This window comes from Egretta garzetta, unplaced genomic scaffold, assembly GCF_000687185.1.
Source record: "Egretta garzetta isolate BGI_Z169 unplaced genomic scaffold, ASM68718v1 scaffold92, whole genome shotgun sequence".
In the NCBI taxonomy this organism is placed as follows: Eukaryota; Metazoa; Chordata; class Aves; order Pelecaniformes; family Ardeidae; genus Egretta; species Egretta garzetta.
In genome coordinates this window covers 183,053-204,048 of record NW_009258790.1, presented here as the reverse complement: position 1 = coordinate 204,048, position 20,996 = coordinate 183,053, and the positions used below count along the sequence as shown (strand labels likewise).

The window sequence follows — 20,996 nt, the reverse complement described above, 5'->3', positions numbered from 1 at the left end:
CTGCTTTACCAAGCTCTGTGTTTTAAATGGAAAATGCTAGGATAAAAGTCATGTTGAAAGTTTAGGTGTAGGATTTTGCTATGGGCAACAGCATGGAACAAATAATTTTACGTATTGAAGTGCAAAAATTACTACAGAACAGTGATCTGGTTTTATATGTATAATTTTTTCCCACTCTTCACTAGCTCAATAATGTTTTTATGACTACTTAACACTAAGGCCTGATTCAAGAACGTTTTATGGAAAACTGCGATGTTGAGTTTAATTTAATAAAAGAGGTTACTGTTTATTATAAAGGGAAAAGTTTTCACACATAGGATGACTTTGCCTCTAAGCCACTGGGCTCGTGTTGTCTGAGCTGCTGCTATCTGCATATGAGAGCACTGCATTTTCCTGCATGTCAGTGCTAAAGGGACGCCATCTGCGAAGGCTGGAAAATGCTTTTGGGCAGAAATGTAAAGAATTTGGAACATGTAGCTATTGTTAAGTGAGATAAAAGCTTTTGTCTTGGGAAAAGTAGTATCAGTCAACTTCTGTTAGTTTATTTTTCCTGCAAGAAGAAATTCCTTTGCTGGTCAGTCTTGGTTTTTCTAAGAATTTGCAGTAGAGCCAGCAAACTACAGCAACAGTAGTTTTCCAAGAAAGTATAACCATTCCAACATCCATAATACTGTGGAATAGCCACCTCTTTCTTCTTGCATTTGAGGCACAGTTTCGTGTTAGCTTAGTCTGGACTGTCTTGGCCATACGCTCGTTTAATAAGGAGGGTTAAGAAGCTGTGCTGGTTCCATGTCCAAGTGTTGCAAACCTGGTGTGCGGGTACAGGTAAGGATGAGAAAGCTGCCATCTGTACGTAGAGATCATACACCATATTTCTCAAGCCTTAGTGAGGCTTGTAGAACCATATTTCGCCTGGAGAAAAGGAGGCTGAGAAGGAGACCTTATCGCCCTCTACAACTGCCTGACAGGAGGCTGTAGTGAGGTGGGTGTTGGTCTCTGCTCCCAGGTAATAGGCAATAGGGCCTCAAGTTGTGCCAGGGCAGGGTGAGGTTGGGCATAGGGAACAATTCCTTCCCCTTTGGGCTGTCAGGGGCTGGAAGGGGCTGCCCAGGGAAGGTCCCCAGCCCTGGGGGGGATTTAACAGCTGGGCAGAGGCGGTGCTGAGGGCCAGGGTTTGGGGGTGGGATGGCAGGGGTAGGGGAGCGGTTGGGCTGGGGGAGCTTAAAGGGCTTTGCCAACCTAAACAATTCTATGATTCTATGATATAGTGGGCTATCAAGTGTCTCACATTAAGACTGATGAGATGCGTGTGTGAAGTGGCAGCGCAAGTCTTCCTGTGCAGAGGCTTTGTACAATATGCTGGGGGACTAACCTCTGGAGAACGCCTTGGCATCTGCTCTTTTACTGTGGTCAAACACTGGAACCAGTTGCAGAGAGGCTGTGGAGTCTCCATTGGTGGAGGTACTCAGAATCTGAGTGGGCACAGCCCTGCCTGACCTGCCCCAGCTCACCCTGGGTGATCTCCAGAGGTCCCTGCCAACCTCCGCCGTGCTGCGATGTCCATGAAGTTGTCTGGGTTTGGCCTTGGTGCAGCGCTGGCCACCACAAGCTCCTCATCACCGAAAACCTTTGGAAGTAGAAAGCGAATCATCTGTTCAGCTCTTGGACAGGTGGGAAACGGAAGGGCCTGGCCTACTGTCAGTGAGCTAGAAGTTACGGCGAGCCAGAACTGGTTTTTGGGAGGGGTTTGGATGAAGAGCTGCTGCGCCGGCGTCTGCTGAGGGGATGGCAGGGAAGGCTGGGAGCAGGTGGCACGATGCAGCACTGATAAGCACTGATGCTGGCGCTTAATTCCGGTTGAAAAGTTGCTTTGTCTTGGGACAATGGTCAGCGTGGAGTATATTGTGGCTGGTGTGTAACATAACACTTTCTAATCGGGGTAGGGATCAGCTTGAAAAAAGGTGGCCTTGGGGCTCTGCAAGTGCAGGGGGCATTTAATATGCTCTCTGCCTGTCTTGCGTTGTGAATGAATAGCAAACGAGTGGTTGTGCTTTCTCTTGATGAGGTGGTAGACGCTCTCCTTCTGGAATTGCGGCATTATGTGTGAGAAGAGTTTTTGGCTACTTGAGAACCTCATTGGTAAGTCTGTGTGCGGCAGAGGATGCAGTACACCCAAAAAAGTACAAAGATGTGGTGTATAACATGGTGTCAGAAAAAAATTTCAGTTTTTAGTCCTATTTCCCCTCCTGCCTGTGGGTGAGGAAAGGGGCTTCAGAGGGAAACAGAATTCCAGCTGAGAAGCCCTGTGGTAACAGCCAGGCTCCCTGGAGGAGTTAGCAGAGCAGCTCCTGTGGGCAGGAGGGCGAGGGATGCTGGGCAGCACTGCAGGACGCTGGCTCTGGCATCTTGCCTTCGCCTGGCTTGTGCTATTACATTGACTAGTCGCAGGCTATCAAGATTTTCAGGATTTTGGTTCAGGACTTTCTCACCCACTGTTGTATGTGTGCGTGCCTGTGGCACCCTGATTGTGAAGTGTGCTTAGCCCCGTATGCAATGTAATCTGCACCAAATTACCTTGTAGACCATGGCAGTTGGGGTGTTTCGGCAATTGCCTTTTCTTCTCTGTGTAACACAAGAATGGGGGAAAAAATTCTGGTTTTATGAGGTGGATTAATCCGCTCTTCTGCAGCTATCCAGATGTTGTGAATTTGTTATAATCCAAATTCTATTGTCTGTCTGCAGCACTGCCGCAGCACTGAATTGCCAGTTTGTGACAAGGATGTGTTGCATCTCTCATGAAACGTTTGTCGAGGCTGCACAGAAAAACCTGTTTCTCGAGGCGTGGATGAGTAGCCTCGGTGCAGGGTGCCCTTCCCGGACCTACGCCCCCCCAGCCAGCCCCTGGGAGTGGTTACCAAGGGAAGTGCTGCAGCTGCACGAAACGTTGGAATTGGATGTGTGTGTGCGTGGGGGGGAAAGCATCTTCACTGAAATCACACTCGTGTAGAGCTGAATTTGTGTAATCCTGGCAATAATAATGTTTTACGCTTCTGTAAATGGAAGGAATGACTGGAGAGCCTAAGCAGTTGCTTCATGTGTAACTTAGTTTGGGAATGAAGAGGCTTTAAAAGCCAAACCTTGCTCTTTCAAGCCTGCTGTTGGCTTTTGTTTCCTCTGCTCTATCTCTGAACTTCATTGTGTATCTGCCTCTTGTACCTGCAGTGAACCGGGAATGCAGTGTATGGTGTCACAAGGTCAAGGAAACGCCCTGATTTCTGCTGATTTCCAGTCAAACTTTGTCTTGGACTTGCAGTCACGCAAAAGGAAAGAAATACTCTGAATGGATTCTCCTTTAACATTTGTCCTAAAATCGGCGGGTTTAGGTTGAGTTAGCTAATCTTTGTTTGTAAAAATGACTGAATAGGAACGGTTCCTGCTTTTAACTTTTATGAGCACTGTTGTAGCATAAAGTCAATAAAGATTTCAGAATTTAATGTGCCAACCCCCAAAAAATGAATCAGCAAATATTAGCTTTGGAATGCTTAATGTTTCCTTCTTAATGAATGCTGATGTTTCACGTCAGGTGAAGCAAGTAAATACAAAGTTTTCCTCTTTGCAATTAGTAGAAAAGGTTCCCAGTACAATGCCAACAACCAAAATTGCTGTCAGAAGGTGAGGCTGGTTAAAGAGCCAGTCCTGGCATATTTCTGCCACAGAAGTAGAATATACACCTTGTTCCCAAGTTACTCCTAGAACAAGGATCAGAAGGGATGGTGCAAACCTGACACTCTGCCCTAAAGGAAGATCAGATCTGCTCGGCTATTTCTTTTTAGACTCCAACACCCAAGTTTTTGTGGGTGTCCAGGTCCCTAGAGACCTGCGTGCATCAGAGATGGTGATGTATTTGCGCGTTAAGGTAAAGGTGGGGAATCAAAGGCCAGGTACTTGAACTGTGCGGATGCAGGCAGGGTAGCGTTGGCACAGCATGTGTGGAGACTGGTTCTTGAGGTCCGTCTCGGGCCGAGTGCCGGCTGCCCGCAGGAGGCAGCATGCAGAGAAGCAGGAGTGGCCCTGCTTTGCCAGAGCAGTGCCCATCCAAGCCTTCCTTGTTCCAAATGCTGCCACAGTGATGCTGCCTCTTAGGGATGAGAATTTTTCTTCACATCTGACCTATGCTTTATGTTGGGTGTGTTATGTATAGCCACCTGGATTTTTCAGTAGTCTAAACTCAGGGGTTTTTTGCCCCCTCCCTCCTCCTTCTGTGACCAGTTAGAACAGAGTGGAATATTTCAGTTGGAAGGGACCTGCAACGATCATCAAGGTCAGCTGCCTTCTAGTGCTTGAAGCTTTTCTCATAATTCCAATTCTTGCACTCACAGCATTCATAAACTTTATTACGAATGTAATTGGGGCTCATAGGAAGCTTATTAATTTCCCCGCCACTTGCTTAGGCTGGGCAATCGCGTTACCTTGCATCCTGTCACAAGGGATCAGATCTTCTGTGGCAGCGGGACAGCCATGGAGTCTGGGTGCTGAAAACCAGAGGTTTTGCAGTGTGATCCATGTTGGCTTTGCTTTTAAGGATTATTTAATATTTGCTTTTTGTCTTCTCCCCTTAAATTAGGGTTACGATCCATCTGTGAGCCCCAGCATAACGCCTTCTAGCTTTAGCAGTCTCAGAAAAATCACCAGTGGGATGAAGCCCAAATGTTTCCGTTCCAATATACCTGTTTGCAACTTCCTTTCCCATTCTGGTAACACAGACTTTGCATTTTCAGTTCAGTTACTGCCATGTATTTGAAAGGTATTTTTTGATTACTATTTTCAGTGGGCTGTTCTGAGTAGCAGGCTTGTGTGTGCAGGGATTTTCTGCGTTATTTCCCACTTTATGAACAGCTCCAGAAGATGGCTTTGTCATTGAAATTCTGAATTTCTGTTCATTTTTCTGCTCTCTCCCTGATACCGAGCATAGAAAGTCTGCATTGCTGGTGATTTCGGTGCACCTTTGACATTTTGTTTAATTGTCTTTTTTACATTTGCCTTGGGCTTGATTTGAACAGGTCCTATTTGCCACTGGACCAAAACAAGCTAAAGGTTAAAAATTGAGCTTTTCCTGATGTAATTGCTACAACTCCTAAGCATATTCTTACGTGCCCTGTGTCTGTTCCTTTGCGGGGTATGATATTTTAGCTTGTCTCTGTGACTAAGACAAACCCTTTCTATTCTGCATGAACACGGCGTATAGCATTTTGGCTGGCTTGTTGGCCTAATCCCTTGCATTGCAAGGTCTCCAGGCAGTAAGAGCACACTTCTCATCCCTCCCCTCTCCCAAAATCCTGGAGCATTTGTGCTGGTGTTGGACTGCAGGTAAACTGAAATTGCCTACAACTAAGCAAGTGATATTGATTCTTACAGAAGTAGCGCCTTGCTAAAAGGTACGAGCAAAAATATTTATCTGGGTTTTCCATTTGGTCATTAGGCTTCTATTGCTCAAAATCTGATTATTTTTAGTTGCATTACTGAGGGGAAAAAGATAGGTAGATCATTGTAAAATAGTCCTGTGGGCATTAAATAGAATTTCATCTGAAATTAAAAGCATAATGGCTGTGCTTAGGGTTTGTCTTCCCCTGTATGCTCTCTCCCATCTAGCTGAAAGTGGATGCTTAGGAAAGAATATAACACAAACCAGCACCTGTGATACCTCCCCCAGCTTCTTAAATATTTAAGGCTTACAGAATTCCTAAGCCAGATAGGTACAAAAACCCTTAATGGATTTCTTACCTGCGTGAACCTATTGGACCTTCTCCTCTAGTGTTCTTTATGTTTAAGATGGTGAAGGTGAGGAGTTCCAAATGTCAGATGACCAGCTGGTTTTGACGGGGTAGCCTGGGGTTAGGTCTGACATTGAATTCTCTGGCGCAATCATTAAAGGGTTTTTTCCTGTGGACAAAATGACTTCTTCCATACGCTTTGCGTCTCTTATTGTCCCAGTCTTATTCTGGAGAAGCCAGGAAAAATGCATGTATTTTCTCTCTGCTAAAAATATAAACATCTTGGGTAATGATAGCTTTGAACTGTACAAAAAAAAATCTATCTTGCCTTTCACTTCTCAGGACACCACTGTGAATCACATGCTTTGCATTTAGCCTGAGATTTTAAAAATAAAAAAAAAAGTTAGAGGGTAGGTTTCTTCTGCTCCATCTTTCCTAGAAATTTGGTTTGTGCTTTGTTTTAATCTATTATCTTAACCTTTTCTTGGGACTTTTTATATTGAATTTTTTATACTTTGTAAATCAAATTGCAAGTTTAAGTGGCCCAGTTCTGACGTCTGCAGTTCACTGTGCACTTGGTAAACAGCCCAGTCGTAAGTCTTGCAGTCAAGTCAAAATACGTTTTGATGAGAAGTATCTGCATGAGTTTATTTTACTGTGTAGCGTACTCTGGCTTCGTCCTCTGAACTGCGGCTTCTTACGCTTCCCTCTCTCATTCCCCATGCAAAAATAACTTTCTTTAGAGATGTCTTAGCTGTAAAGCCTGTTCTGGTCTCGTCTCTCATTACTGGTGTGATGCTAATAGTTAAAACACTGAAAGTGCTTCAGTCGGTGTCCAAGAGCACTTCCCTTAAGACCACGTTGCTGACAGCTAGCCTCAATCCTTCTTTTCTAATTGGCATTTTGGCATCTCCTCGGAGTACGGCTTAATTCTTTTACTGCTGAGCTCCTTTTCTTCCTTCCTTTCAGACGGTTTGGTTCCTAGCTCTGTTCCGGCGTGTTCTCTCTGACCAGCAGCTCACGGCAGCGGTGTGGGACGTCTGTTCAGCTGCTGTTCAGTCTCTGCTTATGTTTTCTGCCCTTCCTTCCCTTAGGCAAAAACCGATAATTTGATCAAATTGCCTCTAGGCTCATAACAAGCGCTTGGTGTGTGGTGTCTTTTTCTCCCTTTCCTTCTGAGGAGGTACAATGCCGGAGGCCTTTCTAAAACAAGTTGGTAATGTTTATTTGCCTTTTATTTATTTTTCTCACGAGCTTGCTTTCTTTCCAGTTTCTAGCTGGATAAAGTGCCTTTGCTGAAGCGTTGCACATGCTGGAATTGCCCGACCCCCTGATGTATCCCGGGATGGCAACTAGGTGACGACAGTTGAGGATGACCCTGACTGAAAAACTGCGCGAGAGGATATCGCGGGCGTTCTACAACCACGGGCTGTTGTGTGCTTCCTACCCCATTCCCATCATCCTCTTTACTGGACTCTGTATTCTGGCCTGCTGGTAAGTCACTCAAAGTACTTGGTGTCACGGGGTGCTGCTGCTTTGTGGGGTTTTCATAGCAACACCATGAACGTGTTCAGGTTTCCCTGTCTGGTGAGCTGTCCCAGAAGCTCTTTTTTTTTTTTTTTTTTAAACTCAATAGATTTTGTCATGTCGTTTTGTGGGACAAAAGAAAAGACAGGGATGAAGTATCTTCATGTGGTTTAAGAAGTAAATAGTGAAAACTAATTGAATAAGTGAAGTAAAGCAATAAATAAAATAAAAGTAATCCCCAAACACCTGGTGGTGGACTCCAAAACCATGAATTAAAAATGGGGAGGAGGAAAGTTGATCTCTGTCTCCCTCCATGCTTGCCTATTCTGTTCTCCCTGAAGCTTGTACTCTTCTTTTCAGCCCTTGCCTTGGCATGCATGTGTGGTGGTTCTTACAAACTCCCTACTGTCCTTATGGACTCTAATCTGGATACACCTTGCGGCTGAATATATTTTCATCCTCAGAAGTGTTGCATCGGCCTCTTAATAATTTCCAGGGAGGCATTCTTACTCCTGGAGTTGAGAAAACTTGTACGCTCAGGTTTGTGCAGACAGACATGCACAGACAGATTCTTTTGCCAAGGTTTTAATTTCAAGTATCTTGTCTCTTTTGGTCAAAATAAACCCTGTGAGATGATGTACTCTACTCCTCTGCTTTTAGAAAAGCTCCACCTGTGTTGATACAGATACAGACATAATTTTTTTATTTGAACATCGCTGACGATAAGACGGGCTTCTTTCACATCTACTGTTAAAAGATTATGGAAGTGATTATTTTCATGTATTGAAAACCTGTGAGATCACTTCTCGTGCCTGTGACCCTTTGAGGTTGTGAGCAGCAATCCAGGGGTTGCTTCCCTGATTTTGTGCTGCTTCATATGAATTCTTGTAACTGTCAATGGTAATAGTTTTGTTTGCAGATCTCTTGTTCTGTAGAAATGCAAAGCTTCTACAAGGTCCAAGCCAGTGGATTCTACATTCTGTTTATCTTTGTTAATATGGTTGCAAGTAACAGCTCTGTCTTTTGACTTCAGCTTTGCTGGATGCTGCGGTGTCAGGCCTGCATTAGCTAACAGAGAGTTCCACCACAAGTGGAACCACGCCGCAGTGCTCTGCCTTGCTAATTGCTTCTCTGAGCTGATTGCCTCTCAGAGCTGCCAGTGGTATTAGACTCCGATCTTCAGTTATTTTTCAGGTGCTGTTGCCTGGAGCTGAACGCGGGAATGCAAGACAACTGCTTCAGTATGAAATGTTTATCCGTACAAATGTTGCATTTTGGGAGGGATCAAAATAAAAACTGCATGCTTGCTCCCTTTCTTAAATTTAGGATTTCCTGGAGAGGAGGAAATCTGATCTAGGATTACTAGCAGCTGTCCCCATTCTTCTGGGGAACCTCATGCCCACTAGGTCAGAACTTGTATCTGTCCTGGCTTCATAGTCATTTGTTTAGGGCAATGTAAATTAAGGTGTTTCCACTAAATCCCTGAAGCTTCAAACCAGGTTGTCTTTGACAGATTTGCTGCTGGGAATTGTGTATTTGTGGAAGTGTCTGCGTTGCTCAGTGCCAGTATTTGAGGACTCTGCAGTTACTGGTTACCTTTAGGCTGCAGAAATTTGTCCCAAGACATCATCAGGCATAAAGTGAACAGTCTATGTTTTCTTTAATGAGTTTCAGGAACCCATTAGAAAAGCAAATAATGGCCTTAGGAGAGACAGGGTTTTAAAAATACTGTGACACCCTTTGAGAGCAAGAGTACCTTGGCAAAAAAATTGAAGTGTGGCGAAAGTGCTCCCTCTTTGGAAGCAATTTTGGGGACGTTTCAGTTCCTGTTCTGAGCTGCTCTGTATTAACTGGTATTAACTAGGTGTTAATTCTGGCTTGAGAAGTGGCATTACTAACTAGGTCAAAACTATTCCAGAGCGTAACCCTTCTACACTGGAGCATTTCAATGTGGTAAGACTGAACTCTGATGGGATATCTGTGCACAGGATACTGAGACATTTATCAGCAGTTTAGTTTTGGGTTGAGGTCTTCAGGTCTTCCTCTTAGTTTGAGCCTGAGGTCTGGCTTCTTCCTTGTTGACCTGGATGATGGAGCAGGCTGCACCCTCAGCGAGTTTGCAGATGATATAAACTTCCTATATCATGAAGTGGAAAACTGGATGCAGTGGCTGGATGAAAAATGGAGAGTAGCTGATACACTGGCTGCATGGGCAGAGAGGAACCTCATGAAGTTCAACACAAGGAAATGTAAAAGGAAGAATAACCCCAGGCATCTCTACAGACTGGGGGTCAGCTCACTGGAAAAGAGCTTCGCAGAGCAGGTCCTGGGGGTGCCGGTGGATACCACCCTTGGCAGGAACCACTCTGTGCCCTCGTAGCAGAGGGGCCCACAGCATCCTCGGCTGCCTTAGGAGAGTGTTCCAGCAGGTCGAGGGAGGCGAGCCTTCTCTTTGGTGCAGCACTGGTGAGGCCACACCTGGAGTGCTGGGTCCAGTGCTGGGCTCCCCAGTAAAAGGATGTGGAGTTAGTGGAGCAAGTTCAGTGAAGGGCCACGAAGATGATGAAGGGCCTGGAACATCTCTGCTGTGAGGAAAAGCTGACAGAGCTGGGACTGTTCAGCCTGGAGAAGGCTCGGGGGAATCTCCTCACTGTATATGAATATATGAAGAGAGGGTGTAAAGAGCATGGAGCCAGACTTACCACCCAGCGATAGGGCAGGAGGCACAAACTGTAGCACAGGAGATTCTGTTTACATACAAGAAAACGATTTTTTACTTTAAGGTTGTTAACCATTGGCGCAGGTATCCCAGAGAGGTGGTGGAGGCTCCATCCTTGGAGGGCTCAGAAGCCACCCGGACACGGCCCCGAGCCAGCTGCTGTGGCTGGCCCTGCTCTGAGTGGTTTTAGCCTTGCTGATCTCCGGAGCTGCCTTCCAGCCTCAGCTGTCACTCTCTGTGCTTTTTATTCTGCCGATGAAGTTTCTAACAGAGCTGTGACAGGCGAAATGACTTAGGAGAAATGTTTTTAAGCTCCCTTTTCAGTTTCTCCAGTGTAAGTCATCTTGATTTATCAAGGTGTGAGGAGTCTCCTCTTCCCCCCCATATGCTACTTTCCTTCCATCTTCTGTTTTTTTTCCAAGCTGACAAAGGAAGTGGTGCTGAAGGGAACACACATCCTTGCTATCAAATGATTCGAGAGTAATTCCTGTTTGCTTCAGCCTGGGTAGCTTTGCAGTTGCAGTCCACATATTATTCATTCATTTAAAACAAGAAATAAAACTTACTATGTCCACTTACAATGAAGCTACATTACCAAGTATCTTTTATTTCAGGCTTCCTTGGCTTGTACTATAATTTGGGTATTTTCTTGCCAGAGCTCACATTCAGGGGCTGCTCACTACAGTGAGCACTTGATAAATATCCTCAGAAGTCAGAGATGCCTTCTCCTTGTGTCAGGCCTGCATTAGCTAACAGAGAGTTCCACCACAAGTGGAACCACGCCGCAGTGCTCTGCCTTGCTAATTGCTTCTCTGAGCTGATTGCCTCTCAGAGCTGCCAGTGGTATTAGACTCCGATCTTCAGTTATTTTTCAGGTGCTGTTGCCTGGAGCTGAACGCGGGAATGCAAGACAACTGCTTCAGTATGAAATGTTTATCCGTACAAATGTTGCATTTTGGGAGGGATCAAAATAAAAACTGCATGCTTGCTCCCTTTCTTAAATTTAGGATTTCCTGGAGAGGAGGAAATCTGATCTAGGATTACTAGCAGCTGTCCCCATTCTTCTGGGGAACCTCATGCCCACTAGGTCAGAACTTGTATCTGTCCTGGCTTCATAGTCATTTGTTTAGGGCAATGTAAATTAAGGTGTTTCCACTAAATCCCTGAAGCTTCAAACCAGGTTGTCTTTGGCAGATTTGCTGCTGGGAATTGTGTATTTGTGGAAGTGTCTGCGTTGCTCAGTGCCAGTATTTGAGGACTCTGCAGTTACTGGTTACCTTTAGGCTGCAGAAATTTGTCCCAAGACATCATCAGGCATAAAGTGAACAGTCTATGTTTTCTTTAATGAGTTTCAGGAACCCATTAGAAAAGCAAATAATGGCCTTAGGAGAGACAGGGTTTTAAAAATACTGTGACACCCTTTGAGAGCAAGAGTACCTTGGCAAAAAAATTGAAGTGTGGCGAAAGTGCTCCCTCTTTGGAAGCAATTTTGGGGACGTTTCAGTTCCTGTTCTGAGCTGCTCTGTATTAACTGGTATTAACTAGGTGTTAATTCTGGCTTGAGAAGTGGCATTACTAACTAGGTCAAAACTATTCCAGAGCGTAACCCTTCTACACTGGAGCATTTCAATGTGGTAAGACTGAACTCTGATGGGATATCTGTGCACAGGATACTGAGACATTTATCAGCAGTTTAGTTTTGGGTTGAGGTCTTCAGGTCTTCCTCTTAGTTTGAGCCTGAGGTCTGGCTTCTTCCTTGTTGACCTGGATGATGGAGCAGGCTGCACCCTCAGCGAGTTTGCAGATGATATAAACTTCCTATATCATGAAGTGGAAAACTGGATGCAGTGGCTGGATGAAAAATGGAGAGTAGCTGATACACTGGCTGCATGGGCAGAGAGGAACCTCATGAAGTTCAACACAAGGAAATGTAAAAGGAAGAATAACCCCAGGCATCTCTACAGACTGGGGGTCAGCTCACTGGAAAAGAGCTTCGCAGAGCAGGTCCTGGGGGTGCCGGTGGATACCACCCTTGGCAGGAACCACTCTGTGCCCTCGTAGCAGAGGGGCCCACAGCATCCTCGGCTGCCTTAGGAGAGTGTTCCAGCAGGTCGAGGGAGGCGAGCCTTCTCTTTGGTGCAGCACTGGTGAGGCCACACCTGGAGTGCTGGGTCCAGTGCTGGGCTCCCCAGTAAAAGGATGTGGAGTTAGTGGAGCAAGTTCAGTGAAGGGCCACGAAGATGATGAAGGGCCTGGAACATCTCTGCTGTGAGGAAAAGCTGACAGAGCTGGGACTGTTCAGCCTGGAGAAGGCTCGGGGGAATCTCCTCACTGTATATGAATATATGAACAGAGGGCGTAAAGAGCATGGAGCCAGACTTACCACCCAGTGATAGGGCAGGAGGCAAAGGGCACAAACTGTAGCACAGGAGATTCTGTTTACATACAAGAAAACGATTTTTTACTTTAAGGTTGTTAACCATTGGCGCAGGTATCCCAGAGAGGTGGTGGAGGCTCCATCCTTGGAGGTCTCAGAAGCCACCTGGACACGGCCCTGAGCCAGCTGCTGTGGCTGGCCCTGCTCTGAGTGGTTTTAGCCTTGCTGATCTCCGGAGCTGCCTTCCAGCCTCAGCTGTCACTCTCTGTGCTTTTTATTCTGCCGATGAAGTTTCTAACAGAGCTGTGACAGGCGAAATGACTTAGGAGAAATGTTTTTAAGCTCCCTTTTCAGTTTCTCCAGTGTAAGTCATCTTGATTTATCAAGGTGTGAGGAGTCTCCTCTTCCCCCCCATATGCTACTTTCCTTCCATCTTCTGTTTTTTTTCCAAGCTGACAAAGGAAGTGGTGCTGAAGGGAACACACATCCTTGCTATCAAGTGATTCGAGAGTAATTCCTGTTTGCTTCAGCCTGGGTAGCTTTGCAGTTGCAGTCCACATATTATTCATTCATTTAAAACAAGAAATAAAACTTACTATGTCCACTTACAATGAAGCTACATTACCAAGTATCTTTTATTTCAGGCTTCCTTGGCTTGTACTATAATTTGGGTATTTTCTTGCCAGAGCTCACATTCAGGGGCTGCTCACTACAGTGAGCACTTGATAAATATCCTCAGAAGTCAGAGATGCCTTCTCCTTGTTTGCTCTGGGTGGAATAATCTGATATTTGTGGTGTCTGGCTGCACGCAGTTGTTAGCTCTGTGGCTTATGCAACTATAGCTGTTGAACGCTAATCCCTTAACAAGTGGGTAGGGACTATGACCTGGACCAAGATACTCAGTAGATTTTCAGACTGTACTGCACTAGAATCCTTCTAAACAAGTCTTTGCATCAGACCTAGTAAAATTTTATCATTTTGGGGGGGGTGTGCAGGGTGCCAAGGCCAACAAAAGGACTGTAATTTCTTTTTTGATCAGGGTGCCCGAGTATAAAATGGTATGAAATTACAGGAAACCAGAAACCATCAACAGTCATCTTGATGGCTGCTGGCTGTCTATGGGGGGGGGTAGGAAACTTCCCAAGTATTGTAGCAATTATTTGGGAAAATGAGCTAAAAAAGCTAATATACTAACTCACGTTAGGTTGACTTTTAAATCCTGGAACTATGTCCTGTGGTGGGCATTTCATGCATTATATGCTCGCCCTGTTCTTCTACTCTTTCCTAGATGTCTGCTAGTGGCTGCTGTAAGAAATTGGCTGCTGGGCAGATGGACCCTTGGTCTGAGCCAGCACAGCTAGCTGTAGGTATATTTATTTTAAAGGACATCCATCTGAATAGCCTTCCAGAATGCAAAACTGGCACCTGTGGGGTGTGTTCAGCACACCATGTGGGTTGGGTGCTGTCCACAGGAGCGGCCACATACCGTCGCTTACCGGAGCCGTGGGATGGCCACCTCCTGCAGAAGCTTTCTGTTGGCTGGGGAGGAGGAACTTGCTGATGGGCCACCAAGTGTCACATCTGCATTTTTTCCTGCAGTCGTATTGTGAGGACTCTGAGTAATGGTCTTTGGCACCAATTTACTGCTGGAATTGAATTTGTGCCCTTCAGAAGCATGCCATTTTCTTAGGACAGATCTCACTGATTTCATCTGGGCCACTGCCCCGCAAAAATGAGCGAGAAATGTGCTGAAATTTGGAGGAAGAAGCTGGTGGAAAAAAATCAAGGCCCAGCTTCAGGGTAGAAGTTCGTTTAGGCAATGTTTCTGTCCAACATCATTGGTGAGAGACCAATCGTGTAGTAATGCAAATTAATGTCTGAAACGAGCGTCGACCAATTAAGTACTAAGAACTGCAGGTCTTTCTAAGGAGAGAAGAAGATACACAAGTGATCCAGTGGTTTCATACTGTTATCAACAGGGAAGGAGCCAACAACGTCCTCGGTGTTGCTGAGGTTAGTCCCTGCCCCTGAAGATGTGGGTGGAAAAAGGAGAAGGTGGTAGAGCAAAAAAGGAAGCATTCTGTGTTCTTCAGCCTTGCACATGGTTAATGGAGACATCATATTGTTAAAGCAAACAAGGGTGGATCCTACATCCTGAATTCTTGAAAGGGAGAGAAGTTAAACAGAGTCTTCTCTTCTTCTGCACCTGTGTGTGCCCAGAATTGAGGAAAGCTTGTAAAACTCTGCTGGAGAAGAAATTAACTCAGGCATTCTTGTTTTCCTCCCCCATGCCTCAGTAGAACTGTAGAACTTGACCATCTTTGTGTTCAGATAGCTGCTTGCTTTTTTTTTTTTTTTTTTTTTTTTTTTTTTTTTTTTAAATCTGAAATAAACAGCATGGTCCACAATTTACACAGCATCAGTTCTGGTTCTTGGTCAATGGGACAACAGTTAACATGCAGGTGTTTCTCCTGTTCTAGAAAGGTCAGGGTTCAAGGATCAGGTAGCGCAGGCACTGGAGCGTCTGTTGTAGGTTGTTTGAACGTATTCTGTCTTTAACCTTGGATGCATTTTGAGCAGATGCTATTTTTAAAGCCACCTGCAGACAAGACATAGCAGATCTGGTTTTGTTAATAAATTAATATTCAAAGCAAAAGCAAAAATTCCTGTGACTCATTCCTCCTCTATAGTTGTAATCAAAGTCTGAAAATCCAAGTTAGTCTTTGGTTCAGAGGGCGGGTTTTCTGCTGAACTAGCTATCGGCTTGTTAGTTAACTTCTACTTTTGCTATATATCCCTTTGGAGGTGACATTCATTTTCATCACCCCGCTTAAATGGATCTGCATTAAGAAACATTCCTGTTCTTTACAGGGACAAACTTACCTGAGCGTTTCCTTTCCCCCATCTCGCCCCCCAGTAGAATGAGTGCCTCTTACCACAGTGCCTGTCTGACACACGAGTCGTTCCTCCTCTCCAGCTCAGGGAATAACAGATGATACCTGTAGATCTGGTAATTGGGGTAAATTTGACATCCCTGTGTAGTTCTGAAGAACAGTTTTTAAATTAGAGTAAGATTTAAAAATCAAACAGTTGACTCTGTGAAGCAGGTTTGGGAGAATTAAACAGGGTGGGTCTCTGCAGGTGTTCATTATTTGACTGAAGCACTGGGTTCTGCTACTGAAGAACTGTAGAACTAACTGGAACCAGAGCCCTTTTGTGTGCGCGTATACATGTATTTCTTTCCAAGAGGACATTTCACCACCTTACAGGTTTGTGCTATCTCGTGTGATAACCGGAGGAGCTGAGTTGCTGTCAGACTCTTCGTGATCCAAATCCACAGAGACTAGAAGTCTTCTGTGGGCCTGCATGATGAAATTAGAAGCAAGTTCTGTCTAACGAGGCCTCTGTTCTGCTTTGCAGAAAGAGGGAAACTGGCAGCGTGGAGCCAGGGCAATCTTTACTTTTGCAGTGCAGATTTTTGAGGGTCCTGTCAGTGGGAAGCGGTGCCAAGCAAACACCGTTTCTTCAGAAGCAGATATTGTTTAAGCACTCTCCAGGGCTGAATGGGGAACTGTTGCTGTCAGGTATCTGGCCTTCTCTACCCACTGGCAAGGCCCTTTTTACCATATTTCAGATCTCTCATTAGCAATGGGCTTTCAGGTGGTTCTGTCTTTGTGATAGGCTGGAAACAGGCTAAAAGCCTGTTCTACAGTGTGCAAAGTGAAGGTGGTAGCTGTTTTAAGGCAATGTATCACCACTTCCCCTGTTATCTAAGACCTGGCAGCTTTCTACTTTCCTTCATATTCTCCATCAGAAGACTATTCTGGGGTGATGGAGATCTCCACTTTGATTCTGTGAAGGAGGAATATGTAATTGTAGAGTTTGCAGTTGAGTTGCCAGCTGCCTCAGGCTGACCTGGCAGTTCTCCATCTTGGCCCTCTAAGCTGTCTTGAAAATATGTAAAGTAGTTGGATGAACATTTTTGCTTGAACCTACCTCATGCTTGGTAACTAAAATGCGCTCTTGCTTGAATTCAGCAATACCAATTTAGAGATGATCTATTTTTCCCTTATTTTGGATTTGCAAGAGCATGTCAGAGTGTGCTGTTACGTGAGTGTCTAAAAATAACCCTTCTCGAAACCAAAACTTATTTTTGAGGTTTTCTGTCACCTGTTTTACATCCTACTTTCTTCCCTCCTTTCTCTGTCCTTTCCATTCTGGTGTTCACCTCTTTCCCCAATGGTCAAAAAAATCTCTTAACGAGGAGAATCAAACCTGAGTGCTAGAAATTGCTTCCCTGTAGCTGACTCGGAGCGGTTCTTGCGTTTGGTAAGAAGTGCACATGGGAAGGACCTAGGCCTGTTGCATCTCGCAGCCCTTGCAGCATTTATCATAGAATCATAGAATGTTTTGGGTTGGAAGGGACCTTTAGAGGCCATCTAGTCCAACCCGCCCTGCAGCGAGCAGGGACATCTTTAACCAGATAAGGTTGTTTAGTGTTTGTGGGAAGCCAGGAGGCTTCTGACAGCTCAGCAGCAGCTCTTGGCTTCTTTTTCTAAGTATCTCTTTGCTTAAAAGATGCTCTAAAATTGAGGTCTCGCGGCTTTCTTGGTATCATTGGGTGGCTCTTTCTCAGTCTGTCCCTTTTTTGTCTCTGCTGTCGGTCTGTCTCAGGTATCACTGACTAGATCAGCTGGTCTTGCATGCCTGTATAAGGCTAATTAAATTAAAGAACTAATGTTTTAGCTTCTTACTGAAATAACTTATGATCTAGGTATAGTCTATATAATTTAAGTATAATCTAGAATACGTGCTTTGCGCGTTCTTCCATCAGACATTCTCAAAACCTTTCATAAACATGAATCTTCAAATATCACCATGGTACAAGTAAATATACATCCCTGCTTCCCTTATGGGGGCATATGTTTATGTTGTAGTTGGCTCAACATGTGGGAGCTTTTGATGAGAGTCCCAACAGCAAGTCTTGTTCCTGAGCTCTGCTGCAAAACAATACCATGAGCAGTCTACGCTATCTAGATCACGTTGCGATAAGGACTGTAGGAGCTAAACATAGGCGTGTACACACTACCCGGTCCATTTTAACCTTTTAAAAGTGGATTTCCTGTGGGGCCTTTTCTCTGAAGATAGCTGCTGAAAATGTGGGTGATAATCAAAAATAGTTCCAGCTTTTTTTGGGTGTGCCAGACAATCTGCTAGGAAGTCCTGTTCTGATGGTTGCACATCAGTGTCTTCTAATACCACAGCTGCCACCACAGCTTTTCTACTCTCAATAAAATACAGAATCACAGAAAGGTTTGGGTTGGAAGAGACCTTAAAGATCATCCTGTTCCAACCCCCAGCCATGGGCAGAGACATCTTCCACCAGACCAGGTTGCTCAGCCTGGCCTTGAACACTTCCAGGGAGGAGGCAACCAGAACTTCTCTGGGCAAGCCCTTCCAGTGCCTCACCATCCTCAGAGTGAAGAATTTCTTCCTAATGTCTAATCTAAATCTACTCCCTTGCAAAATACACAGATAATATCACCAAAGACAAAAGCTCTTGCTCCCGATGAAGGCAATAACTTATGAGAGTAGAGCCATGACTGAAGTGTATTATGTCTCGCTGTCTTTAACAGTGAAGAGTGGAGTATTAGAATTAGGACTCGTTAGCGTATGAGGAAACGAGGAGAATCATGTCCTACTTGGCAATATGGGTTTTGTTGGCCAAGCAGCCTGGAAGTGTAGAGAAAGCTGAAGGAGCCCATCAAGGTGACCTGCAGAAAACTTCAGACCAGATGGAGAAAATCTAACGCTGTTTTGCATCGCACGAGCAGGGGGCAAACAGTTTGAATAATGGCAGCATTAGATGCTGCTTTCTTCTTCCGTGCCTACTGTAGGGATAGATTAAAAATACGGATTGAAGGGAGCACATAGATCTTTTCCTACAGCATAAATCCTGTTCCGTATTCATGATTTAATCAAATTGCAGGGAAATGCTGAAGCTGATTTAAATTTAGACCTACCCTGACCTCAGGCTGGGAGAGGATGGTGGCACATGGGAGTCTCCGTTGCCTTGGTTTGTCAGCAGCTGCAGTAGGATCTAGTCCTCAGCAGTGCACAGGCGTCTCTAAATTTCTTTTATTTTTTTTTTCTTCTGTCAAAAATTTCCCTTTTGTTTTTCCGCTAATTTTGTTGCCCTTGAGTTTTCCAAGAAACGCCATTCGCTCCTTCCTCCATTTGCATGTATTTTCAAATTTTTTGGACAAGTTTGAAAATCCTAACGTGAAGAATAAAACCCAACAAAACAAAAACCTCGGTCATTCAAAAATGCCATTAAGGAGCTGTGAGTTGCTGTGTGCAGTATTTTGGGAGGTGGCTTGCACTTCAGGATGGGAGTGGTTTGCTTTTTCCCCTCTACAGAAAATAAAACTTTGGGGTTTTTTTAACAGAAAAAACAAATACAGGATTCTCAGCTAACCTTCCTATTAGCTGCTGCATGTCTTGTGTCTTTCTCCGAGGCCGCGTGTAACCCTGAGCCAACTCGTAGCCTTGTACAACTTGCCACTGTTTAGATGAACATTATTCCTTCCCAACTTCTCAGGTAGCTTCCGTAGCTAAAGCCGAGGTTGCTGCGAAGGGCTGGTACGTATGTAGGAGGAAATCGTTTGACAGTAGAGGAGTTGACACACATCTCCACCGCACTCTGACAACAGGCATGTTTCTTGGAGACGAAGTGGTTTTAGTCAGATGTAAATATACCAGTGGCTGAGAACCCTGGTGGAGCAATTGAGAACCATCTCCAGAGGCTAGCTTTTTTTAAAACATAGAAATACTCTTTATTCCAAGTTTCTGTGGTATGTCAGCTGGCATGTTAAGGCCTTCTGTTGTGGCCGCAAGCACAGAAAGGGCATAACAGAATCCAGAACTGCTTGATGTGACATGCTCAAAACTGGGAAAACATCTGTGATTACAGCCAAGTGGTTATTTTGCAGACAGCTGTGGAAATTCAGGTCCTTCACCTTCCCCAGGTGTTCTCCTGTCCCTCTACTGCAAGGTGCTGCTCCCGCAGATCCGCCAGCAGTTCGTGTTAACCCCCTCATCCACGAACAGGGGCAGGGTCTATTTAACATTGCTGTTCATGACCCGGATGAGGGAGCTGAGCACGCACTCACCACATTTGTAGATCGTGCCAGACATGGGAGAGCAGTCAGTGTGGTGGAGAGAAGGGTTGCTATTCAGAGACCCTTTGGCAGGTTGGGAAGATGGACTGGCAGGAGCCTTGGGAAGCTCGGCAAAGGCAAAAAGGCAAATGCAGAGTCCTGCACCTGGGATGGAGTAAGCTCCTGGAACAGGACAGGCTGGAAAGCAGCGTTGCAGCAGAGGACAAGTTGGACATGAGTCAGGCAGCATGTCCTTGCAGCAGAAAGGCCAACAACTGCACGAACAAGTGTAGCCAGCAGGCTTACAGGGGAGGGAGTCTTCCCTCTTTTTGGCCTTTGTGAAACCACGGTTCTCTGTCCAGTCTGGGGCTCTGTGGTGTGAGGAAGGTGTTGACACACTGGAGCACGTCCAGCAGAGCTATCGGAGCGGGGAAGCTGAGGAGACGGAGTATCTTCTGCCCTGGTTTTACTGTTGGCCTACAACTGCTTATCAGGAGGGTGTAGAGAAGGTGGAGCCAGATTCTTCTCCGAGTGCATACTGGAAGGACAAGAGGCAATGGACAGATGGGAAATTCTGATAGCTCTAAGGAAAAAAAAGTTCATTGTGAGGGTTATCAAATACTAGAATAGGTGCCCAGCGAGGCTGTGGGACCTCAGTCCTTGGAGATACGTAAACCCAGGCTGCACATGGCTCTCAGCAACCTGCTTGTCTTGGCCCTGGTTTGAGCAGGAGTTTGCACTGGAGCCCTCCAGAGATCCCTTCCACATGGGGGTCTGTGGCAATGGAGGTCATTGCTTGAAGCAGGGCTAGCCCCAAATTTAGGCTCGGACCCCTGTCTGGTTGACTTTTTAATAGCAGCAGTGATGGAGAGTCCATGGCTACTCTGGTCCCTTTTCCAGTGTTTGACTGCTCTTGGTGTGAAATTTTTTTTCCATATATCTAATCGGAGTTTCCCTTGCTGCGCTTGTGTCCTTTCCATGTGCACCCCTGAGACAAATCTGGGGTCATCTTCACTATAACCACTAACTGGTTAGCTGAAGACTACATTTTAAATTCCCTCCTCAGTCTCCTCCAGACTGGATGAGTCCAGTTAACCCAGTGTCTCTTTTTGCACTGTGTTCTGCCACATTGCCATTTTAGTGGCCTCCACTGGACTAGCTGTGGTAGCACAGGCTGGGGAGGCTGGCGGGCATCTCTGAAGGTCATCTGGTCCACCCCGCTGCTCATGCTGGTGTTCCCCAGAGCTCGGGTTCGGGGCCAATTCTGTTTAATGTCTTTATCAATGACCTGGACGAGGGATCGAGGGCACCCTCAGTCAGTTTGCAGATGACACCGAGCTGGGAGGGAGTGTGGGTCTGCTGGGGGGAGGAGGGCTCTGCAGGGGGACCTGGCCAGGCTGGAGCCATGGGCCCAGCCCAATGGGGGGAGGGGCAACAAGGCC

General features: G+C 45.5%; 1 protein-coding gene across 1 annotated transcript in view; it reads left to right on the top strand.

The window, feature by feature from the left end:
- Positions 1 to 20,996, top strand: part of LOC104135883 (SREBF chaperone) — a 70,269-nt gene that overhangs the window by 13,341 nt on the left and 35,932 nt on the right. The window contains exon 2 of the mRNA XM_009649575.2: positions 7,042 to 7,265. Within this exon, the coding sequence (XP_009647870.1) occupies positions 7,144 to 7,265 (122 nt within the window). The 5' untranslated portion in view covers positions 7,042 to 7,143. The remainder of the gene's footprint in view (positions 1 to 7,041; positions 7,266 to 20,996) is intronic.